This window comes from Vulpes lagopus, chromosome 8 (assembly GCF_018345385.1).
Source record: "Vulpes lagopus strain Blue_001 chromosome 8, ASM1834538v1, whole genome shotgun sequence".
Lineage (NCBI taxonomy): Eukaryota > Metazoa > Chordata > Mammalia > Carnivora > Canidae > Vulpes > Vulpes lagopus.
Genome location: NC_054831.1, coordinates 124,220,351 through 124,246,878, shown reverse-complemented (window position 1 = coordinate 124,246,878; position 26,528 = coordinate 124,220,351). Strand labels below are relative to the sequence as shown.

The window sequence follows — 26,528 nt, the reverse complement described above, 5'->3', positions numbered from 1 at the left end:
AAATGATCAAATACCGGTATTTCTTCTGGTTTAGCTTAAGTGTGTGTGTGTGTGTGTGTGTGTGTGTGTGTGTATGTGTGTGGATAGATAGATAGATAGATAGATAGTATGGTTGACCCTTGCACCCTTAACCCTATGGTTAAGAGCACCAACCCTCCATGGAGTTGGAAATAGTTGTATAACTTTGGATTCCCCCCAAATTTAACTACTAATAGCCTGCTGTTGACCAGAAGCCTTCCCAATAACATAGTCAATTAACATATACTTTGTATATGTATTATATACCATATTTTTACAATAAAGTAAGCTAGAAAAGATGTTACTAAAATCACAAGGAAGAGAAAATACATGTATAGTACTGTATTGCATTTAAAAAAATCCATGTATAAGTGGACCCACACTTCAAACCCATGTTCAAGAATCAACTGTATTTTTAAATTTTCCTATTTGCAACTGACATTGTCTATTTGGAAAGAAGTCAACATAGAAACTGTCTGAACTAATGAGTTTAGGAAGATTGTAGGATATGGGGTCAATATATAAAATCAACTGTGCTATCTATATGCTAGCAGTACACATTTGGAAACTGAAATTTAAAGAACATTACCATTTGCAGTAACACCATGACATATTGAAGTATAAATCTAAGAAAATCTGTACAGGACCTGTATGCTAAAAATTGTAAAACTTTAATGAAATACATCATATTTTAGAGTATTTAAAATTTTATATAAATGGCATATAGTGTGAATTCTTTATTTCACATCAATATTATATTTGTAAGATAAATCCATCTTGAAATACCTATTGTTTTGCTTGCTATATAGTGTCCCATTCTACAAAATTACCATAATTTATTTACCCCTTCTTAGGTTAGATATTTAGGTTATTTTTTATAGGTTGCTGTTACAGCAGTAATGCTAAATGTTATGTTTATGTCCTATATATGTGGGAGTCCAGGGGGGTTCCTCAGAGTATATAGCTAGGACTGTTGTTGCTGGCTTGTAAGTTTGCATTTCTTTCATCCTAGCATTGGGATTAAATGGTCTCCAAAGTTGCCATACCTGTTTGTATTCCTGCAAGCCATGTGAAAGAGTTCCCATTGTGCCACAGCATCACCAATACATTCTGTTTTCAGAATTTAAGATTTTTGCCATTCTGGTCATTAACATTTTTTGTTACTTTTTTTTTTAAGATTTATTTATTTGTTTATGATAGAGAGAGAGAGAGAGAGAGAGAGAGAGGCAGAGACACAGGCAGAGGGAGAAGCAGGCTCCATGCAGGAAGCCTGATGTGGGACTCGATCCCGGGACTCCAGGATCGCGCCCTCAGCCAAAGGCACGCGCTAAGCCGCTGAGCCACCCAGGGATACCCTTTTTGTTACTTTTTAATGAATTTCTGGATAAACTATAAATGAATGCTTCTCAAACTTACTCCTTAGTGGAGGACCAGGTTTTTCCTCCAAACCATCACAGACTGATGTTTTCATAAAATGTGCTAATGTCACAGCAATGTAAACTTACTAAAATGTTTCTAGACACTTCTCAACTTCTCTACTGAGCCTTATCGTCAACTGGTAGCAAAGTTCATAGACTCACACTGAGTCCTCAGACCACATGCCACAGTATATTATAACATTTAGGGACTTTTAAATATCTTAGGAGCTTTTGAAATGAAAAAGCTATCTCCAGGTACCTTTAGTTATTTTTGTGGTTTCCATTATGATTATGTTGTCTCAGAACCAAGAGTTAAAAAGGACTTTGAATCATTTCATTAGGTAATTAGGTGTCTAATTATTGGCAATATCACTGAATTATAAGCTGCTTTGCTGTCATGTTCTTAGACATCACTGGTTTACAGATGCCGCATTCTGTCTTGGTGCATGTATGCAGTATTTGTTGACCATCATGCCAGCCACGGTTACAGGTTCTAGGGAGACTACTGAACAAAGGATAAGGTGCCAGTCCTCATAGCATAGGAAGAGAAAAATTAACACACAGACAAGAGAGTAAGAAGTTCCTATAGAACAAGTACTATGAAGAAAATAAAATAGTAGAAGGACAGGAAGTGACTTGATGGGTGGTCGTTTTTAATGAGAGTGGTCAGCGCAGACCTGTCTGAAGAAGTGGTGTTTGAGCTGAGACCTGAATAATGAGAAAGAACCAGTATGATATTGGGTCATCCTTGGCTTCTGGTAGTTTAACTGAAATTGATCCTACCATCATTCAAATAACTTTTCTCTAATGTGTATAGTCAAAATGTCTTAGAGTTTACCTTTATCAGAATACATAATGGCACCTATACTACCATAAAGATTTTTTGCCCCAATAATCTCATTTCAGTTGGGAAAGATCCACCCTTCCCCAAATCAAGGCAGCACTCAAGGCTCTTAGGTTCTAAGAAACATCTGGATTACCCTGTGTGGATGTTCGTAATCTGTCCAAAGCAGGGCTTCCGTGGGTGGGGATAACTCAGGAGTGAGCCAGCTCTGAATGGGCACACGCGCCGCCTCCACACTGCCTGGTCCAGAGCCCAGCTTTTGACCTTGCTGATCTTTAAATACGTGCTGCATAAGACTGAGAGGATCATCTACAGGGTCAGGATACCAATACTTCCCAACATTTATGTTGAAGTTTCATAAATTAATTTCAATAATCCTGTCTTTTCTATTTATTTCCTATTCTAATTTACATTCTATTTTTACAAGTCTTATAGGCGACACAAGAATAGCAAAACATGTCTATAACATGTATGTGTGTATGTGCGTGTGTGTGTATGTATATATATAAATAAGTAGGTAAGTATATTGGGAGTGCATATCAAAATATCTTTACTGGTTTGGGAGTACAAAGAATTCTTTTTCTCCTAACTAGTTTGAGATTAAGTTGCCAGCAATGATGGCCATCACCCCAATACTACAATATGTGTTTCCTGCAAACAAGGACCTTTTCCTGGCAGAAAACACAAAATTCAGGAAATTAACACTGGTATGTTACACCCTTTTCATCCTCAGACCCCCATTCAGGATTTGCCAGTTGTCTCAATAATGTCCTTTATATATAAAAAAAAATCCAGCTCCTTTTGAAGCATTGTATTTAGCTGTCAGACACCTTTAGTTTCCTTCAGCCTGGGAGAATTTCTACTCTCTCCCAATCTTTCTTGGTGTTCACACTCAAAGATGATAGGCTGGTTATTTTATTGCATGTCTCTCAATTTGTGTTTGTGGGATGTTTCCTCGGGATTAGATTCAGGTTGTGCGGCTTTGGCAGGAATATCACAGACGTGATGCTCTTGTCACTACATCCTGTCAGGTCGTGGGATTTCCATTTTGACCCACTGCTGACAAAATTCACTGTGAGCCCTTGACTAACCTGGTGTCTTCCAGATGTGTCTACTGCCAAGTTATTCTGTTTCTCCTTGTAATGAATAATTATTTTGCAGGAGATATTTGTAAATGTCCCGTTTCCCCATCAGAGTTTTAATATATTCATTTATTTATTATCAGTACAATTCCTGGTTTTCGATCCTAATCCTTGGTCATAGCCTGTTAACTGTCATTACTCAGATTTGTCCAGGCTGGCCAGTAGTTGCCCCTTCACAATAGCTTCTATGTCTTCTTTGACATGTGCCCATCATTCTCTTAAGTATGCCTTTAAACTCTCAAACACAACAAGATATTCCAGAACTATCTTGTACCTTGCCTGCCCCAGCCCGAGAATCAGCCATTTCTCCAAGGAGCCCTGATTCCTTCCAGTGGAGACCTGTATTTAAAAACCAGATTAGGCATATGAGTTAGTTATCACTGTTCCTGGGCCTCTCAGTGGACAGAGCCAGGAGATATCTAGATACATGCATATGTGTGTTTACAGTCATATTTCCAACTCTAGTCCAGCACTAAACAGTTCATTTCTAGTTTTCTCCTGTTTCAAATCTGTAACTCTTATTTGACAGAAAACTAGCTTCCATTATCTTACTATTTGCTTATGCAGTCACTCTCTCTGTGTATAAATGCCACCATCCACCGTCTTTCCCATGTGGATGCCCTCCCTACCCGCCCTGTGCTCCAACACCCTGCACCCAGACCCACCATATGAAAGTCTTCTTTACCTCACCCAGGTTCTGATAGTTCCATGGTGCCATCCTTATCCTCCTCAGGATCCAGTATGCTATGCTGGGCAACCCTCCCACACAGACACATCCTTACCCCAGGGGGGCTCCACGACCACATGCTGGATTGCCTGCCTGCACAGACCTCCCTCCTCACCCTGCTCCCTTCACCTGGGCTTTGACACCCTGTCAGCCCGCCCTTTTGCTGAGATACCTTTCTTCTTCCCCTGCTCTGGGCAGTCTTCCTGCACAGGCACCCTCCTCAGCCCCCTGAGCTTCCATACCCTGCATTGGGCTGACCCTCATGGGCACACTGTCCTAACCCTGTTGGGTTCTGGTACCCTCTGCCAAGCCTGCCTCCCAGGTAACCACCCTTCTCACGCCACTCGGACTCTTGACACCCTGCTCAGGGCCACTACGGTATCCTCCTCCCCATCAGCATGGACACATCTACTTTACTTGGCTTTGCCTGCAGTCTTCTAGACTAAATGTTCAGGAAGAAGAATGCTACTTTTTTCTTTTTAAAGAATGAGTAACACATATAAGTTCTTTCCCATGGCCGTTTTTGACATATGTCTTTGGAAAGATGTGTCTCTAACTTTAAAAATTACCTTCACCCTCCAATGTCCTTGAAGAAAACACCACCAGAAAACAAACTTGTACCCTGGAATAAGACAGAGTAGGTAGTCCTGGTAGCTTTGGCACCTAGGATAGGACCAGCCTTATCGAATGAGTGAGTGTAGATGAACAGCAAGGAAGAGTTTAACAGGACCCCACAAACACACACGAACATCTAGATGGAGGCCACAGAGCTGGATCCTCAAGTCACTGCCAACCCCTGAGCACATGGGCAAGCCCGAGGATGGAACATTCTTGATCTTTGTGCATAACTGATCTTGATTAAAGAACATCCTGTCTTTCTGCCTCACATTTTCCTTCTATACTTTAATAACCTCATATCAGCCATTTCTTTTTGTTTTAAATGGTTTTTCATTCCCCTGTGCTAGCTTAGCACCATGAATACATGCATAGCGAAGCATTTTCAAGGCCACTCCCAAACAGTTAATTTTAAGAAACAGCAAAAAACAACAACAACAACAACACAAGACAAAATAAAGATGAAAAGCCATGGAAGTGAAAACAATGTATTTTTTTCAATATGGAGAATTCTGCTATAGCTACAAAAAATTCCTGCTATCCTTGCCCTCAACTCAAGTCCCAGTTTCATTGCAGAGTAACTCAAGTTCCTCAGTGTCATAACAGAAGCTGTGGTCTCTGTGTCAAAGAGTCAGGGGTCATAGGTCAGGTCCTGAAGATCCTGAGGAGATGGACACTGATGTCATTAATCAGTGGTATGGTGTTGCCAGCACAGCCAGATCTCCTGGGAGATCCTGTCCCCAGGTGACTGCTCCAGCAGTGAGGCGCATCTGAATCACTAGAGTACTATCAGGAAGGGCAATTCTGACTTTCCAGGGGCAGCCTCCATAGTATGTGCCATCCAGTTCATGCTGTGTCATTGCTGTGCATTCACCTCCTTCTCAGGGAATCCACATCCTACAGAAGAGGAGCTATTTTTTGTGACCACAGAATAGCAAGTGGACTACTAGCAAAGCTCTGTCCTATTTCTGTTAGTAACAGTAACAGTACCCCCTACTGTCATTCTAAGAGCTGTGAGGATTCACTCTGTCCTCTACAATAACCCAGTGAAGCGGGTACTTCTAGTATCCTCAATTAACAGGTAAGGAAGCTAGATACAGCAAAGGTAAGCTACCTGCCTAGAGACACGCAGCTGTATAACAGAGCCAGGAAACAAAGCCAGACGGTGTAGCTCGTCAGCTCTGTTACTTTAGAAGGTCCATGGTTGGTAGAAGCCATCAGACCTTCCTAAAGTTATCTGCCCTGGTATGGATTCCTCCTGAGGTCTTCCTTTTGTGGTCTCATGTTTGAAGAAGTGGACAGTCTCTGCTAACTGGATGAAGAAGGGAATATTTTATCCATGATAAAGGCCAATGAGCAGAGCGCTTCTGTTCCTCAGGAAGGGATGGTTTCTACTTATGTCCTCTTGTCAGATACAGAGGAGGGTTTGATATGTCCATCAAAGCTAGTGCTCATCACCAAAGTCCCGGGAAAGAGACCACCATGTTGAGGAGCCATCAGAGCACCTGTAGACGGGCACATGCCGTTCTCCTGACTCAGAGAAACCTGAGGCTGGATATGAAGTTCAAGCCAAACCTGTTCTTCCCTAATCTTTCCTACTTCATTGATGAGGAGACCAGGAAAGAGGAAGTAAGGCCCAGAACTATTACAAGTACTCAATTACCAAAGTTGTAAATTCACCAGGCCCAGGAGTTTGGGGGCTTTCTTCCAAGTCGGCAAAGTCCATCCCTCTGACTTAGTCAGCAGTGATATTGAGGAGAACCAAAGGCATTTGCCTTTCCCCAGGTGGAAGTGGAGGCCTCCTCTCTGACATCTGTGAACCTGCCAGAGAGATGAATTTTTTATTTCGGGTTTACAGGCAGACACGGAATGTGAAAAGCCTTTTGCCGTAGGACTCCAGAGATAATTTCACAACTGAATGGATTGAAGCATTGCTGCTTCTCAACAGTGACATTGTTCTTAATGCAAAGAAGTGGTAGGCTCCTCAGGCCCTTTTGTCCAAGGCAAATCATTTTCATAACTTATTCCTCGGTGAAGTTGGTAAGCCTCGCCTTCACTGCTTTGGGATGGGGAACAGAGGACAGGGCGTTTCCAGAAATGTCAAGAAATACACACCTCATCTGTCACTCCCTGAAACCCACCTTCCCATAAACCTTTTCTACTCGTCTCTTGATTTTAGTCTGTTGCCCAGCTGTAAAGTACTCTTCCTGAGTTCCCAAGAAAGTTGTTGGGTTACAGGTTGCCTTGATGGATTTTTAGATGCAAGGTATTTTTTGTCCTTTTTACTGCTAATTGCACAGGGGATTTCAGAATATGAAGGCAGCTTCTGGTCTGTATTTTGTGGAAAACTTATATAACAGGAAAAGCCTTAGGGACTGATTTTTAGGCAGAATTATTTGTCTTATTCCTTTTTTTTTTTAAAGTTTATTTATTCATGAGAGACACACACACACACAGAGTAGGGCAGAGACACAGGCAGGAGGAGAAACAGAGGGAGACGCAGGCTCCATGCAGGGAGCCCGATGTGGGACTTGATCCCAGGCCTCCAGGATCACACCCTGGGCTGAAGGCGGCGCTAAACCACTGAGCCACCCGGACTGCCCATTTTGTCTTATTCCTATAGATATACTCCCAAGGGGATACTAAGAGACCGCTAGAAAATAGAGTGCTTGATGGCGATTTGGATTTTCTGGGATCTTCATTTTCCTATCGGAGCAAATGTGCAAGCATCACCCATTTATAGGATAGTGTTCGCTTTATATCATTCAAGAATTCAGAAATGTAGAAAAGTGAATTATTTCTAAAACAGTTCTAAGGAGAAAAATAGTGATTTTTTTTCTGAGTGAATTAACATTTGTCACCAGTTATTTTCAGTCTGTGTGGATAGATCATGACCTCCTCCCTGCAGTTTCTGAACCCCTTTCGTGCTATGCTCAGTGTCAGGGGCAGTCTCGGGAATCCACCTGTTAGTACCTGTGAATACCGCAAGGGCGGAGCTACCAGCCAGAGGCTCTCCCCTTGTTCCTCAAAAGGAAACTGATCCATTTTGCCTCCACATTAATTGGTGTTCCCTATAGCGCCTCATTGGGAGAAATCACACATTTCTTAAACCATGTTATATAATTCATGAAAATGGAGAGAAAGAGAAAGATCTAACAAAACTTAGGAAAACCTTACTGATCAGCCCTTGCATGGCTTTGTTTTTGTATAATTCTGAATCCATTCACAGATGTTTGAATTTAGAAAGAGAGACCCATTGAGCCCATGGCTATCACCTGCTTGTTACATGCAGTTACAGTATATTTCTGGAGTGAAGAAAAAAATGTTTTGAAAGGAAATAGGATGTAATTAGCAAGTAGTGGTTTCATTTGCAAGATTTCATGTTATTCTAACTACAAAAAATTCATTGTTGTAGGAATTAGGAATAAACACATAGTCCTTTCATCCTCAGTAAGAGAAACTGTTTAATGTACAGAGTGACAAAATACTAATATAAACCATGCTTCATTCATTCTTCTACATTCCATTTCCATTGCCTTTAGTATTGATATTTCATTTCTTTCAAGCCCAGCACGGAGCTTGAACTCACAATCCTGAGATCAGGACCTGAGTTGAGACCAAGAGTTGGACGCCTAGCCAACTGAATCACCCAGGCGCCCCTCAGTATGGATATTTTGACTATCTCAAGTCAAGGAATTTTAATACCTATTTTTCAAAATGTGAGCATCTACCAAGAATTAAATGGAATATAATTTCACAAAATCTCAATTCTAATATTCTTAAAAAGTGAGAAAGCCAACCATCTGTGTAATGGATGCTGAGGAAAATCTGAAATGTGCCCAGAAGCATTAATAATTATTTATATATTTACATATATACATTTATTTTTAAGAATCAATGTGCTATTTAAAAATCCTTACTATGTCTATAATATTTATTCATCCATACTACTTTAATGTGTAGAAATAACATAGTAAATAAGAACAAACTTGATCTTAAACTCACTTCCCTTTGAAGCAGCTTGTGGTACATTGGAAATCCAGCACTTAGCATAAGGTCTGACATGCAGTTGGTTGCTTAATATATATTTTTTACATGAATGAGCAAAAATAATATAATTTTTAAGCAGATGATGTTTTCTAAATTATAAAGGATATTTGAACATTAGGAAAATATATATTTGATCACAAATTATTTTATATTTTGCAAAGTGGTAGAAGTGTTAAAATTGAGAGAAGTTAACAATTTTTACTTCAGTATCAACAAATAGTTGAAGGATCTTCACATAAACCAAAAACAAGCTAATTTACAGGTTATTTTATTATGTTACATTGGCAGGCCTAAGAAGTATTTCTTAAGGTATTGAGAGTTTCCTTCGATCTGTTTTGTTACATTTCATTTATTAAACTATTGCATAAAAGTGACCAGTAAAGAGAATTTAATGTTGCTAGTCTGGCAGTTGAAGTTAGCTTTTTTCATTATTTCAATTTATTAACAAAGGGGAATAGGATCTTTTTTTTTTTTTCTTCAGCCTCATAGAATGACTCCCTCTTTCCTGCTGTTTTATCTCAAAATATTTAGAATGTTATATATATATTACTTTTTACCAAAAAAAAAAAAAAAAGCTATTTTTGTGGAATGACCTACTACTCCCAAATGAACCTTGAGAAAGATTTCATTGTTTTACCTTTCTAAAAGATGGACTATAGCTGTGGGATATTAAGCATCTTTAGAGAAGGGGCTAGATGCACACATTAGCATCTTTCACAGAAATGTTATCCAAGGGGGGTAAATAGTAAAAAAGAAAAAATCAATTGAAAAGAAGGAAAAAGGGGGAAATAAGAATATAGAAAATCTGAGAGAACAGCCTGGGTGGCTCAGTGGTTTAGCACCACCTTCGGCCCAAGGTGTGATCCTGGAGTCTTGGGATCAAGTCCAAAGTCGGACTCCCTGCTTGGAGCCTGCTTCTCTCTCTGCCTGTGTCTCTGCCTCTGTATGTCTCTCATGAATAAATAAATAAAATCTTTAAAAAAAGAAAATCTGAGAAAGGTAGATAAGATGTAGACTTCCAAAAATTTCAGTAATCACAATGGACTAAGTCCTTCAATTAAAAGCCAGTGATGTCAAAAAGGCACATCTGTGTAAAATGTTCCACTGAAGCTAGATCTCAGAGAATTCTGCCATTCTAGACAGCCAGGATATACAATTCTAGAAAATACAATCTTACATAGAATGATAGAAATATGATAGTGGTTGCTGGAAGGGGCATTTCATACATAAACATCATTTGTTCTGAGGAAAGATTTAAATGTGAAAGGTAAAACCGTAATACTTTGAGAAAGCAGCCTAGGAGAACATCATTGTGATCTCAAAATAGAGAAGGATTTCTTAAGACACAGAAAACATAGAAGAAAGTGATAAATTCAGTTATGTTCAAATTTAAAGCTTGTTTCTCAAAAAAAAAAAAACACCCCCACAATGAAGGAGCTGCAAAAAATTATTTAATGGCCCATATAATTGACAAAGAATTAGTATCTCTGTGGAACTTCCATGACTCAATAAAAAATGACAACCCAGTAGGAAAACGGGCAAAAGATACAGAGAAGCATGTCACATTTAGAGGGTCCCACATGACCAATAAACACAAAAAGACTCAACCTTGGGGCACCTGAGTGGCTTAGTCCACTAAGTGTGTCTGCCTTTGGCTCAGGTCATGATCCCAAGGTCCTGGGATCGAGCCCCATGTTGGGCTCCCTTCTCAGCAGGGAGTCTGCTTCTCCCTCTCCCCTTGCCTTCCCCCTACTTGTGTTCTCTCTCTCTCTCTCTCTCTCTCAAATATTTTTTTTAAAAGAGGCTCAAACTCATTCAGAGAAATATGAGTGATAGCCAAACTTAGAGCCCATTTCATGGTCCCTTCCTCCCAGTGAATAAAAAGGCAGTATCAAGTGTTGGCAAAGATACGAAGCAACTAGAACATATTTCTGCTCATAGAGAGTAAACTGGTACAAACACGTTGGGAAACTACTTGGCGTTATCTCCTAAAGTTCAAGGTGTGCCAACTCAAAGTCCTAGGAATTCCATTTACAGGTATATCCATCAGAGGAACTCTTGCATTTGGGTACCAAGAGACGTGGGCAAGAATGTTCATAGCACCACTGTAGCAGAAAATACGGAGCAGTCCATTTCAGCAGCATTAGAGAAATAAGATAAATTTAGATAAATCATATCTACATTAGATAATGTAGATAAATCTACAGTGGAATACTCTGTAGCAGCAGAAAAGAATGACTTCCAGCAACAAGGAAGAATCTTAGGAACAAAATGTAAGGGAAAAAGCTTCCAAAAAGTTACAGAAGAATACATGCAATGTGATTTAGTCTTTAGGGATACAAATAAAAATAAAACTCTAATGGGAATAATAACTACAAAATCCAGGAGTGGTTACTTTGTTGGAGGAAAGAAATGGGATGGGAAAAATGAGTCTATCACACTGGGAAGTTCAAAAGTACAGTGTTCTTGTTCTGTGACGCATGTTTGTATCTTTGTTTATAGCTTACATTTATTTTATGATACTTTACATTTATCCATTTTATAATTTGAACCAAATGATAAATAATAAAGTTAATTACTTTTAAAGTAAGTGTAAATGGCAGAATTTAGCATATGACAACGGGATACGTGTTCTTGTACACCTATAGGAAAACTATGCTTGTTTGGAAAAATGGTAAATCATGAGTTCCATCCCATTACTTCTGTTTATGATTTAAATTTCCTTTGGCTAAAGGTTTTCCTTCTTTCCCACCCCCACCCACCCTGCTCTGCTGCTCCTCAATTTTTAGGAGAGATTTGAAGCACTTTTCACTGTCTACGATGACCAGGTGACGTTTCAGTTGTTTAAAAGCTTTAGAAGAGTCAGAATAAATTTCAGCAAACCAGAAGCAGCAGCAAGAGCACGAATAGAACTCAACGAAACAGACTTCAATGGAAAGAAGCTGAAGCTGTATTTTGCACAGGTACTTCATGATGCATCCTCTCAGAAGGAAACTTCTTTTCCTCCATCCCGAAATACGGTCACTTCTCCGTTTTCTTGGGTATTATATCAGGATTCTTTAAAGTAAATAATCCCAATCAGCAAGTAATGTAAAAATATTTTTCTTTATTTTACAGACATATAAATACTTCCTAAGCATATTTGCCCTCCTAATTTTGTTTTGCTCATGATAATAGTTAAAGGAATTCATCTTTCTGGCAATTTTTCTCAGCTGGGGTTCCATAAGGGTTAAGCCCTAACCTCTTAAGACCAGTGAATTGATTTTTCTCCTGTGTGTCTAGAATGGCACTCGGCTGTGACACCCTTGGGAGAGTTGGAAAATAGTCGCTGAAGTCTTTTCTGTGTTCTGTGATTCATGAGACACCCCCATGAAAATAGCTGCCAGCCTAGATCTGACCAGGGAGGTGGTGTAGTGCTGCAGACAGGCTGGCTCAGGCTCTGCAATTGCGGAGCAGCCTGTAGGTTACCAAGAATTGGCCATGCTTGCTAGGACTCTCAAACGAGTTTCTTCTCTGAAGAATTGATGATGTAGAGGCATTAGACCTCTACTCAGTTATTAGGAGTGGTGTTTTTATCTTCAACAAAGTATTTTGGTCTTAGCTTTCAAACTGGAAAAAAAAAAAGTTGTCTCATGATCCAAATGAAAATGTAAATGAATGTTGTCAGAATCTTTCTTGGTGAAGCTGCTTGAGATGGAGATGATCTAACCTAATCTCTTCTAAAATTGGAATTCAGAAAAATAGATAAAATTGGAATTCAGGTTTATTACCATTCATTGTTCATTCATCTGTTTATCAATTTACGTTTTCATTCAGCTGCCGTTTACTGAGCACCTGGTGCATGCAGGCACTGTGCTGTGTACTGCACACTTGGTGGTAAACCACACAGATCCAGACCCAGCCCCTGGGAGATGCAGGCTGCTGAGGAGAAATCTTTCATTTTCTCCAAAGAGGTGTAACAGTTAGCCTAAAGAGGAAAATGAAGAAACAGCTCAGTCACACACTGGTTTTGAGCACCTCCTTGCCCACAGGTACAGATGTCCAGTGAAACACGGGACAAGTCGTATTTACTGCCGCCCCAGCCAGTCAAACAATTCCTCATCTCCCCACCTGCATCGCCCCCGGTGGGGTGGAAGCAGGGGGAAGACGCGATGCCTGTTATAAACTACGACTTACTCTGTGCAGTCTCCAAACTGGGACCAGGTAACAAGCTCATATTTCCTATTCCCACCCCAAGAAACTTTTCTACTAAAGACCATATTCAGAGATTTGGATTCTAGCCAACCAGTGGCAACATGATCAGAGTGGAAGATACAGCCACACAAACCTGGGTTCAGACTCTAGGGTTTGCTAACTTTGTGATTTTTTTTTTTAAGAATTTATTTTTTTTAAGTCATGTCTGTGCCCGGTGTGGGGCTCAAACCCACAACACTGAGACCAAGAATCGCAGGCTCCGCAGACTGAGCCAGCCAGGCACCCTGCTAACTTAGTGATTTTGAGCAAGTTACTTAGCTTCAGTTTCTGAGCTCATTTTCTCATCTAAGATAGCACTCATAGTAGCTACCTCTCAGTGTGCTTAATAAGGATTAAGTGATATATACATGATACTCAAAAAATGTAACCACAATTTTAACTGCTACAGGCTCTACTAATATATAACAGCTGTTAGTGAATGTTAGTTACCTTCTCCCCCATCCCAATAAAGTGCCAGACAGACTTCTACGTTGAATACTTATATCAAGGAATTGGTGGCAATACTATATTATTCCTTCCAAATTCTTCTCTTATAGCTATTTTTTACTTCTTTTTTATCTTTGATTTCTTTCATCCCTTTAAAATAATATAGGAAATCGGTGCCATTGCTGTTTCAGACTATTTGCCCCTCTAATAATGTTATGTTGGGAAGGGACTATCTTATAAAGGGAGTCTACAAGAGGCATTTTGAGGGGGAAGTGGCTTGTTGCTTTTAAACATTAGAGCAATGTCAAGGATGTGTCAGGTCCTATAATAAAGAGGTTGCTGCCTGGAGCCTTATAAATGCCTCCCAAGGGAAAACTGAAACCATCCCGAAATTAAGCAAGTTTACTTATACTGTCCATAGAACAGTAATTAACATTTCCATTTTAACTCCCAAGACCTCAGTACTCCTCACTAGCTAATTTCTTCAAAGGACAAAATTATATAAGAACCTTAAAGTATCAGATCTCTAATGCCAAAACAAGATCAAATGCTCTGACATAGGATTTAAAAACCAGTAATCAATTAAAATATGAATAGAACAAGAAGTTTCAAGAGACAAACTCCTCTTTCTGCTGCTTACCTCCCCAGGAGAGAAATATGAGCTCCATGCAGGAACAGAGTCGACGCCAAGTGTGGTGGTTCATGTCTGTGAAAGTGAAACTGAAGAGGAAGAAGAAACAAAAAACCCCAAACAGAAAATTACCCAGACGAGGCGCCCCGAACCTCCAGCCGCAGCACTGAGTGAGCCCCAGAACTTTGATGGGGCACTGTGAAGCCTCTGGGGGGTGGTGTGAGGCAGCTGCCCTCCTGGGCTCAGCACCAGAGGCCTGTGCTCCTCCAGTGCCCTGCTGCTCAACGTGTGTATAGGTGAGGCTGGGGGTATGTGAATAGGTGAGGCAAGGTGTTGCCACTGCCCCGGCACTGGATCACAGCAGAGAGTAGCAGCTGATTTTACCTGTTGAAAATTTTAACAGATATCCTGAACAGCACTTTAAATGAAAGGATTAGCCACCAACATGTCGCATCTCTTGACCATTTTTAAGCAGTAGCAAATTAGGAAATTTGTCTGATTCCTGGCTCCCTCCAGCAGTGTTAATTTCCCCAATTCCATATAGCATGGGCTACCCAAAAACTAAAGCTGTAGTCACTGAGTGCAGTACCATTTTTATGAATTTGAAAATAGTCTTAAAATTCTAATAATCGAAAAAAAAATTCTAATAATCGAATGTGGGTATTTTGTAATGGTGTAATAGCTTCCTACTAATCTATCTACTGATCAAAGCTTGTTATTCAATACACATGAAATTTTTTGCACAAAAAGAGATCTGAAATACAGAATAATTCATAGAGAGTCATTTTTCTCAAGTAGTTCTTTTCTTTAGCCTTGGAGAGGAAATGCCAAATTCACTTTGACTCCTGGAATCAAGTGGGTTACATTGGTGTACATGTTACTCTCTACCCTGTTACCCTTACTTGAGAGAAGAAGGTGATGCACAGACCACTGTCCCGAATGCGTCATCCCTCCCAGGAAACTGCTACTTTGGAAGCGGGACATACCACCAGTGAGTTTGGCTAATCACGACCTCAGGTGGTGACCACAGTCTGCCATCTGTGACCACGTGCTAGCCCACAGCATATCCAACTGTCCTCGGTCACCGGTTGAGTTTTTTAATATTATACATATTGTGCGTGTGTCATTCAGAGACTGTAAATTAGAAAAGGTAATGACAAGATTGTCTGAAGACCATTTTTTAATTGTATAGATACTTTCCAGTTTGCTTTGAAAGAAAAGGCACACATATTCTTTTTCTGTGAATCAAGGAAGGACGGGAGGAAATCAAGATCATTCAGTTAGTGAGACTTTGTTTTTGGTGCAATATTTTATCCTGGCTGACACTTGGCATTTTCCCCTAAAACAGAATTGTTTCTTACTTGTGTTTCAGAGTGGGTAGTTGAAGCTCCTAACACAGAAACGGGCATCTTTTTAACTTTGTGTGGTCTGTGCAGATTCTGCTGTCCCTTTACAGAAAAGTCCTGTAACTAAGAAGACTTTGCTCTGGTCAGGTGGCTCTGCTGATCTCTGTTCTCTGATCTCACATCTGGAGCTCCCTGGTATGTGCGTGAAGGGGCTGCATACAGGAGTTTGGGTTGGTAAACTGCTGTGGCTGCCACTACACAGAAGAATGCAGAAATTCACGCCATGGTGTCCGCACATTTTTGCTAGCGTATTTAGAGGTTCTTACTATGGTAGGATTTATTTCTGAGGACTTAAACCATATTGCCAAAAAAAAAAAAAAAAAAAAGTTTTCCATTTTTTTCTATTTTTCCTTGCCCTCAAATACTTGATATGTTAAGCTCTCCTATTTGTGTATGTCCACCACTGTTCAGCCTCAATATAAATTCAGTTGAGATGTGTGATTCCATAAGCAGTTTATTATTTTTTTTTAAGATTTTATTTATTTATTCATGAGAGAGAGAGAGAGAGAAGCAGAGACATAGGCAGAGGGAGAAGCAGGCTCCCTGTGGGGAGCCTGACATGAGACTCGATCTCAAGATCCTGGGATCACAACCTGAGCCAAAGGCAGATGCCCAACCACTGAGCCAACCAGGCATTCCCCCATAAGCAGTTTCTTAAATTAAGATCGTCATTTGGCACCCAGTTAATAAACTTACTTTGCATTCTAAATTCACCATTTAGCCAGTGTTTTATCTGGTTATACCAACTTGTCATTTGCAGAATGGACCCTGTATGTCAGGAAATATATGTATTTTCAACAGTGGGGGATTTTAAAATTTCCTTTTAGGTAATATCTATTAGCTATAATTTTCTGAGTGATCAAAATCCATGATGTTTTATTATTTGGCTTGGCTTTCATGGTCTTCCTTCCAATTAAAGAATAGTCTATCCCAAACTTACATAACCTGTTTCTAAAGTCAAGCAGTGCAGATTACCTCAAAATTTCTTTTTCTCTGTCCTTATTTTTTTTAGAGTATTGAAGAAAAGCTTAAACCAAAATATATATGTTAAATAATTATGTACTAAATACAAAATATTCATTATTTAATATATACATATATTAAATTTTTCTGAATGGAGAACATTTTTTCATTCTTTCTAGTATAATATTTCCATAAGGTGAACTCTAAAAGAAAAAATTAACTTTTAAATGTGGTGAAATCAACCAGTATCTCAAATATTATGGTCTCTGTCCTTTTTTGACTTTTTCATATCCAGCTCACGTAACCATCTTGTAAGAGATAAGTCTCATGTACTTTTTCAAAGTTCCTTTTAATAAGTTTAGTTATATTTGTCTTTTTGGAAACTGAGTTATTGCTTAGATTTAACTCTGATAGTGTAGTAGCCATGTTCTCTTTAGAAATCATAATTTCATCTCAGGAATCAAATTATTTAGAGCATTGTGAGGAAAGAAAATGATGCTTTGTGTTACGGAAAAAGCATTTTTGAAGGATAAGAAAATCCTAACACTTAATAAGGGTAGTCAACAAAACCTGCAGTGTGGCAGTGCATTGGCTCCTACATTCTAGGTTCTTTTGAAATACCTACCTGATGAAACTGGAAATTAACCCATTTAAAAAGTGCACTAGTGTGAGCATCAACTAGTTGAAGGTGCTAAGAGATGGAATCAGTAAAATCAATTCCCTTGGGGACCTGAGCATCAGGGGGAGATCAAACTCATCTTCTTTGTTTTGCTTCTTTGTACTTTATACACTAAACCTATCCACAGATTTGAGAGCGCAGGAAGTTTTAAGTTCAACATAAAGGCTTAAATAGAACATGGTATGTCCAAATCAGAGCTGCCAGGAGACAGAGCAGGAACAGCACCGTCCTTCTTTGAGAATACAGTCATTTTGTTTCCCACTCACAGGGACTCCATCTCTTTTTTTTTTTTTTTTTTAAAGATTTTATTTATTTATTCATGATAGTCACACAGAGAGAGAGAGAGGCAGAGACATAGGCAGAGGGAGAAGCAGGCTCCATGCAGGGAGCCCGATGTGGGATTCAATCCCGGGTCTCCAGGATCGCGCCCTGGGCCAAAGGCAGGCGTCAAACCGCTGCACCACCCAGGGATCCCGGGACTCCATCTCTTAATGTTGTGATAGAAAGTGAAGATTAGATTTCCTCAGAATCTCAGCCATAGTGCCCAAGTGACTCTAGAAATGACACAATCCACTCCTCATGTGACACAGATGAGAAAACAGAGATGAACATCTTATTTTGAAGACCACAGGGACTGGGTTGGCTTCCCAAATCCCACAGGAGGGCTTTTGCTCCTTTCTTCTTGCATCAGCCTCTCAGAAGCAGTGAATCCCTGTCATAAGAAAATAGGGGAAAAAAAAAAAAAAAAGGATAAGAATTCTGTCTCCCCTGAAAGGATACAGTGAATAAGGAACATCCAGTGAAGGCAGTGACTTAGTAGTGACTTAGTAACTTCATGAATGAAACCAATGTTCCATGTTTTGGTGTTTTTATTATCATTGTACTGTTGGGATTGAAATCTACTTAAATAATGTTATTTTGGTAGCCAGCAATTGTGCTGACATTTTATGTGGGCTTTCCTAGATTTTAGTAGTAATGAGATTAAATTATATATAGTCGTACTTGAAATGTGATTCTAATGATGCAACTTGAGATCTCATAGGATTTGGACATAGTTTGCAGTGCAATGACACTGGCACTCGGCGCTCATAAAATGGAGCTCTGTTAAAAATTAAAGACTCACCGATAACTTCATGTTTTTATATAGACTCTTTTACAGACCACAGTTTTATTTTTAAAAGGGAAGATCTCAGACATAATTAAACAGTGGAAAATGTACGAAATTCTTTGGTGCATCAAAGTTCCTTGTCTGCTGGTATCTCTTTTCTTGGGAGTTGTATACTTTCATACCTGTTACGCAGGTGGACTTGGTCAACCTTTCTCTCACTGTGCTCCTCTTTTACACACCTGCATGTATATCCTTCTGTACAAAAGGAAACATGTGACTTATAAACGTGACAATAAAAAGGAACAAAAGATGAGGGAATTAGTTGCCTCCTAGCTAGGGTGGGAAGTCCATTGTTACAGAAGCTCACTTTTTAGAAGGTTAAATAAATTTAAAGAATAAGGTTTATGGACTGTGTTCCAGAATTTGATAAACACATTTGTTTTATAACGTCCCCTTGGGGTGTGAGTCAGCCAGGTCATCTTCACTGGAATGCCATTGTTGTCTCTATCCAGGAATCAGGAGGAAATGTTAATAATTTGAAGAGCGTTGTTATTAATACCAAATACACAGGCAACAAAGCAACAGAAAATTGTAACAACTGCGATGTTTTACGGACCAAAAACATTATAAAAATGGTTATGTTCAAAATAGAAGTTTCCAGCCAAGGTTAAGAGGTACTAACATTGAGTTGAGTCAGTGTCTCCTTCCATGTAAACAAAAGCATAAGGACCTTCTTTGAACTTAGGCATGTGTGGTCTCTCTTGTAAACTGTTTCCTTTTGAAGCAAAATCATGTCCTACAGACTCTTGGGAGTTCCTGCATAGCATTGACTGAATGTTCATTCTTGTCATCTGGAAGGTCTATATCTATGCAGATAATACATGTTTTTCTATATTGTTTTCTATTTAGTCCCCAGTCTTCCTAAACCAGACTGGAGACTGAGGAGAGATAAAGGTGGCTAATCCTGTCACTGTGCCATCTTCTTCCCGCTGCTTCTCAGCCCCCGAGATGGGGGCCCCAGAGAGGAGCGATCTACGTTTCTGCTGTATCATGCATGTCCTCCAGCTTTGACTTCTGTCTTCATTGAACCCAGGAGGCGAATTTATTATTTTATCTGAACATGTTGGTGATCTTGTGTTACATTCTGGGGGACATTACTTTTCTGGTACTATAAATTGTAGGGAATATTCATTGTGCTTCAAAAACCTGGTCAGTAATTTATATATATGTATTCTGTATTTTCGTGTGCTTGATGTGACAATCCATAGTTTATAGTAGTTTGTTATTGTCAACTTTGGCTATCCTGTATTTTTAGGACATTTAAATGTCCATTGTCCACTCAAAGTGACAAAAGCAGAATGTAATTTTTTTGGAATCCTTGTGATTACTTGTAACAAAATTGTTTTTAAAGCTAATAAAAATAAAGTTAGGATTTTTTTAAAAAATTCGCCCACTGAATTGAGTTTTTTGTAGTATTTTCTTTTTTTTTTTTTTTTGTAGTATTTTCAATAAATGTTTATATTTAGGCAGTAGCACAAAAAAGAATAGTGAAATAGTTTTTTCCTTTAACTAGATAGCAGTTGAACATTAATACTGAGCTGTGCCAGAGCTAAAAGTGGTGACTCACTGCCAGCTCTGGAAAATAACCATGATGGTTTGAGTTCTTTATCAAGAAAAGTTTTTACCCTGGCTTATCCTCTGTTAAAAATGATTCATTCCAGGTAAAGGCTTATTTTCTGTCTTGGTTTTAAAAAAAAATCTCCACATCCAAATGTCGAAGCTAAAAATGACTGTAAGGTTATCTAGTGCAGTGATTTTTTAAATATATACTTATTTTTAAGCCAAAGAACTCTATTCTTCTTTCAAATGAAACCTTACATAAAGATTAATGTAAAACTAACTACCAACAGAAAGGTAAACAACTGCTCCTTTGAAGGGGGTGAGGGAGAAGTTGAGACCCAAGGGTATCCCCCAACCCCTAGCCCTGTGAAAACTCAGCAGAACAGTTCCAAACACCAGACTATCCAGTGGCTTCCACAGCCCCACACAAGCCTTCACAAGTAAACAGCCCAAGAGGCATCACCAGATTCATACACCTGGATTGTAACTAACCGGGAGCTAGAAACATAATGGTTTCCTGCCTCCATCCCAGGTGACCATGCTCCACTACTTGGTTAAATGAAAATCTTCCATTTTTCAGGAGAAAAGTAGTAGGATTCAAAGGTTTTTAGAATTGTCAGTGTTTTGTTTGTTTCAAAAAACTAAAGGAGAGTAACCAGGGACTTTGCTCCTTTAATAGAGGCTTTTCCAAGCTGTGTTCCTTGGCGCTGCCTCCAGGGGGAACTGGACTCCCAGGTCCCAGGGGCCTTGCACCCAGCTTAAAGTCCATTGGATTCTTCGTGCAGAACAGTCTTGGCATGAGATTGCACTTGAGCTGAGGACTCCTATGCTGAAACAGCAAGCTGTAGAACCACTGCGAATAACCTGAGGATAAAGTGATTTTTTAAATGCAGAATAGAAAATAAAAGTTTAAGTAATTTGCCTCATTAAAATAGACTGACTTAAAAGTTAAATTCAACAGTGTATGTGTCAGAGTCCAATAATCAAGACACATGTTAAACTAGATAGCAGGAGTGAGCAGAAATTCTCGCTGCTTTCTTTGAACACATCACAATATCGTTCTAATCTAGAATGAGAAAGGATTAAAATTCTTATACTCATGGGCAACATCTCAAATCTTGCCAAACTTTTCCTAGTCTTCTGAGACATAGAATTTATAAGTATAAGTAATTTGTAGATTAGGTATTTAGATGGTAATGTTATTTGGGAAAAACTTGTGGTCGAAATGTTTGGAAAAGTTGAACAGTTTCTGTATTGCTATGTTTCTGGGACCTTTTTAATTTGTGCATTCTCTGTCTCCAAAAGGATATACCGTGTTTATCAAATCTAATAAGATATGGAGCCCGTTTGCCCAGAAGCATCTCATTGCACTGCTGCTCAAGGAACATTTAAAGAAACATTCTACTAAAATCTTGAGGCCTGAGTAAGGATAGCTTTGTGAATTAAAAACTCTTTATTAATTTCTCAACTCTTTGAGATTGGGCATCAGAAGGAGCCTTCCTGATTTTTGAATGGGAAAAACAAGTTGACAAAACTATTAGAATCTATAAAAGCTTAGCAAAGTTGCCAAATACAAGACTAACTTAGAAAAAGCAGTAGCATCTTCTTATACCATCAATGGCCAAAATATAAGCTATTGCTTATATAAGCCAACACTCATAATTGCAACAAAACATCAGCATAAACAAACTTTCAAACTGTAATAAGGACTTGGATAATTTAAGTACATGCTTTTAAATGGGATAACTTCATATTTTAGGAATGTCAAATTTTCCCAAAATTATAAATGCAATGTAATCTTTGTCAAAATCCCAGCTATATTTTTTACACTTACACTCATTAAACTTATCCTCCAAACTTGGAGGAAAGAATAAACAAACAAGTAGTTAAGAAAACCTTAAAAAGAAAAAACATGGAAGACTTGTCCTACCAAATACTAAGACAACCTACAAACTCACATGAGTTCAATGTAAGAAAAGTCAAAATTTTTTAAAAAGAGTAGAGACCAACCCAGTTCTATAAGAGAAAATTAATATACGATAAAAAGCCATCATAAATAAATAGAGAAAGGCTACACTGTCTAACCTATGGTGTTGGGGAAATGGGCTTAGTATACGTAGGTCAATAAAACTTGGTTTCCCGTCAAACACTAAATAGAGAGATGGACTGACTCCTGGATGGATTAAAGACTGGAATGTGTAGAGTTAATAGAATGAGTTGTAGGAGAATACCTTTTGACCTAGAGGAAGGGAAAGACTTTATAAAACTTTAAAAGCATAAGCTATAAGGTAATTGATTACATCGAAATTAATGATACAGTCAATGAAGAATGCCATGGACAATGTTGACAGACAACAGGCAGAAGATATTTGCAATCCTAATATGAGGTAAATAACCATAATATACAAGGTAGTTTGGCAAATCCAAAGGAAAAGCAGCCCAATTAAAAAAAAAATGGGCTTAAGGATATGAACAGCAATCAAAAAAAAAGTAAAGCGAGCCTGCAAGAGACATCAAACCCAGTAATCTGATAAGTGTAATTAATGCAACAAGATGCCACTTTATACCTATTGGATTCTCAAAAATGTTAAAAAGTGAATAATGCCCAGTATAGCCAGAGGATGGACATAAAGGAAGCCTGATGTAACACAGGTGGGAGTGTAGACTGGTTTAGTTATTCTGAGGAATTATCTGGCAGTACTTAATCCTATCAGTAAGAACAAATCTCTGACTCAGCAGCTCTGCTCCTGGAATATAGAGAGATTCCAAGAATATCCCAAAGGTATATTCAGGTCCAGTAGAAGACATGATGAGAATGTTCACTGCACCATTATTCACAGAAGCAAGCTGGGGTTCTCTCCTGGGAAATCGACACTGTGGAGAACTGTACGACAGAGTAGCCATAGACTCAGCTACATGGATGGATCTTAAAAATAGACCCGAGTGACAGAAGTAATCAGTGAGATGTGCGTAACACTCACATAAAATACGTAGACAGTAGTGCATTGTGCAAGAATGTATACAAATAAAAAGATAATACTTTTTTTTAAAGATAATACATTAAACACATATATACATACATAAGAGGCATCTTATATGCATCAGGGATGATGATGTGCTGTGAACCAAGAAGTCTGATTTACTGTTAGACTTTGTATAACCTTTATATAGTCATTAAAAAAATTATTAATACCCCATTCTCTTTCCTTCCTTGATGTAGCATTAAGGTTAGTTTAAAATTATATGTTACTTTTCTCTAGAAGAAAATACTTCGCTGTGCTTTATTTAGGGGAAATCCAGATTTTATTGGAGATATTTATGCCTTTTTGGATAAACATTTCAGAAAAATACTGTTCTCTTTCTAGATGTGTGTATATATCTGCTTTCTCCAACTAAGTTATGTACATTCTTTATTAAGTGTACTCTCATGGGGCAGGGGAAAATGTACCCATCATTCACTCTTCTGCAAATGAATGAGCATTGCATGTGGTTTGACTCCATTTCCTTTTGCTTCAAAGAAGTAATCAAGTTAATTCTTGGCCTGGTGCTATCTTCAGTGTGTTTTGAATAATTGAGATCTTTAATGGAAAATTATACAATCTTTTGTCCTAGAAGATTTTACCAGGCCTCTGGGCCCCAAAGAAGGTAATCAGACCAAAAATGATTTCTTGGAAGTTGCCTGAGTGAATCCTGTGAATTAAAGGTCTTTTAGGGGCTCACTTACTCATCTTTTATTACTTATTTCCTTGATAACTTTGGTCATTTATTAGAAATTTCGGGCAACTGTTGGAAAGTCTGGATGGGAGATTTCTTCTCCTTTGCAAATGAGAAGCAGCCCTTGGGCATTGATTTAACCAGTTCCACCTTCTCCCAGTGTCAAAGACTTGGCTGCTTTTTGTTCTGGGGTTTACATATCAGGCACCCAGAGGATTAGGTGGAAATGACCTTGTCACCCAAGGATATTGAAGGTCACAGAATTGTAGTTGGGGCCTGCTTCCGGGATGGGCAGGTTGGAGGATTGTGTGGGGTGAGCATCTTATCCTTCTCTCTGTCCCTCTCTACAGGGTGAACTGAATTCATCACAGAGCAGAGGGAACCATTCCTGCAGCAGCCTGCATGGTTCAAATAATATTCTCTGCTTCTATGGCATTTCTACAGCTCATGGGGCTCAGTTGCTCTGTTATGGCGAAAGGCCAGGACTCAGGGGGTCGAGCCAAGTTTGAGCATCTTGACACTGACCAGCCATGCTTGCATGCTTGCCAAGTGCTTCCTTCTTGTGTCGTTTACTCTTTTTTTTTTTTTGTAATGTTTTTTTCCCCCAGCTTTATTGAGAAATAATTGACATGGGTCATTTTTTTTCTTAACAGTTAACCTGTGAGGTCCTGTCCTAAACTGATGACAGGAAAACCCCATCTTTAAAGAGTCAGCCTCCAGTGAAAATTCTTTTAGTAAGATTGGTTTCTATTTTTACTTCTTGACTACATTTTTGTTTTATAGCCAAATAAAATCAGAAAATATGTTATGATTAAGTATCTTGCTTTCCCTAAAGCAAGACTCAGATTGGTGAGATTGTCTTTCATCCTGGTTAGATTCCATAAATCCCCGCATTTTCCATGGTTTCTCCAGAGAGTCAGCCACCTAGGAAATACCCGCTGATGGGAGTCAGGCTGATACTAATGCTGAAAGGACCAATGGGGTGTCAGTGTTTGGAGGGCATTCTTATCCAAGAAAAAAGTTTCCTAGGGTGGATATAACAAATTACCACAAACTAGGTGGCTTAAAACAATAGAAATGTATTCTTTCACACTTCTAGAGGCCAGAAGTCTGAAATCTAGGTGTCAGCAGGGTTGGTTCCTACTGGGGAATCGGAACAGAACCTGTGTCATACCCCTCTCCAAGCTTCTAGTGGTTGCTGGCATTCCTTGGCTTGTACAACATCACTACAATCTCTCTGTGTAGCATTCTGTGTGTGTCTAAATTTCCCTTATAAAGACACAGTCGGATTGGATTCAGGGTCCACCCTAATCTAGTATGACCTCTCATTAACTTAATTACATCTGCAAAGAGCCAATTTCACATAGGCCGCATACACAGGTTCTAAGTGGACATGAATTTTGGGGGGACATTTTTCAACCCAACAAAGAGCTGAATAGACATTTCTCCAAAAAAGATATACCAATAGCCTAGAAGTGCATGAAAAGATGCTCCCCATCATTAGTGACCAAGGAAGGGTAAACTACAACCACAACGACATACATTTCATACCCACTAAAATGGCTAAAATTAAAAGATAATGAGCATTGGTGAACTACTGGTGTGAACACAGAATGGTGCAGCTGCTTTGGAAAACTGGGCAGTTCCTCAAAAAGTTAAACGTAGAGTTACCACCTGACCTGACAATTCTGCTCCTCAGTATGTATATCCAAGAGAATTGAAAACATGTACCCACACAAAAATTTACATTATGTTCATGGCAGCATTATAGATAATCATCAGAAAGTGGGAACATCCCACATCCACCAGTCAGTGAATGAATAAACCAAATGTATGTCCATACAATGGCATATTTTTCAGACACAAACAGGAATAAAGGATTCATTCTATGACATGGATGAACCTTGAAAATCCGCTAAGAAGCCAGACACAAAAGGCCACATGTTGTGTGATTCCATTTATAAGAAATGTCTGGAATCACCAAGTCCGTAAGACAGAAAGTAGATTAGTGATTGTCCAAGGCTGGGGGGGGGGGGCGGTGGGGAGAGTGGGGAGTGACTACTTACGGGTACAGGGTTTTTTTTAGGACTGATGAAAAAGTTCTGGAATTTGATACAGGTGATGGTTTTGCAATCTTATGAATAAAAATTTACCCTAAGAAAAAGGAATGGAAGGATAAAGTATGAGAGTAAAATTCTCTAAAGTCAGAAAATCTAAAGAAGAATACGTGTGATATTATTTCCTTCTCTGGATCTTTAAGTGTTTAAATAAATGCAGTTTGTCAGGAAACCATAATAGAAAGTGGCTTTCCTTATCAAAAATTTATGGGAGCGATAAAAATAATGTTCTTTATGGATTCTGATTGTACAGCACGTGTCTCTGAATGTGACCAGGAAGACTCTGACGCTGGCGTTGTCTGTCACTCAGCATCAAGACCATAAAGAAGTTCTGTGGGAATCTGGAAGATCTGTGTCAGAACCGTCTATGCCACCAGTGATTTAGGTATATTTGAGAGTTAAGATTCACTCCTCATATCTCACCTTAAATCAAAGTTGGATGGTGAAAAATGAAGACCAGATTTTTAAAAAATGCTTATTCACTAGTTTCCTAAAATCTGACCAATTCACCAATTAGTAAAATGCTCTTACCTTTCGAGCTTTTATTTTTTTTTATTTTATTTTATTTTTTTTTTAATTTATGATAGTCACAGAGAGAGAGAGAGAGGCAGAGACACAGGTGGAGGGAGAAGCAGGCTCCATGCACCGGGAGCCTGATGTGGGATTCGATCCCGGGTCTCCAGGATCGCACCCTGGGCCAAAGGCAGGCGCCAAACCGCTGCGCCACCCAGGGATCCCCCACCTTTCGAGCTTTTAAAGGTTCATCAATATATTGAAGTAGGTGTGTTTTTGTCTG

The 26,528-nt window shown here is 39.0% G+C and overlaps 1 protein-coding gene across 11 annotated transcripts in view; it reads left to right on the top strand.

The window, feature by feature from the left end:
• The window catches only part of RCAN3 (RCAN family member 3), a 46,937-nt gene that overhangs the window by 15,184 nt on the left and 5,225 nt on the right, over window positions 1-26,528 (top strand). For 4 of the 11 annotated variants that reach the window (XM_041766158.1, XM_041766153.1, XM_041766152.1 and 1 more), the window contains 4 exons: window positions 11,604-11,777; window positions 12,846-13,017; window positions 14,143-14,295; window positions 15,562-19,726. In XM_041766158.1, coding sequence (XP_041622092.1) covers window positions 12,852-13,017; window positions 14,143-14,295; window positions 15,562-15,818 — 576 coding nt within the window. In that variant the 5' untranslated portion in view covers window positions 11,604-11,777; window positions 12,846-12,851 and the 3' untranslated portion in view covers window positions 15,819-19,726. Of the gene's footprint in view, window positions 1-11,603; window positions 11,778-12,845; window positions 13,018-14,142; window positions 14,877-15,561; window positions 19,727-21,206; window positions 24,246-24,268; window positions 24,350-25,985; window positions 26,119-26,528 lie in introns of those variants that run through there. The other 7 variants (XR_005989401.1, XR_005989402.1, XR_005989403.1 and 4 more) reach the window with 6 other exon arrangements.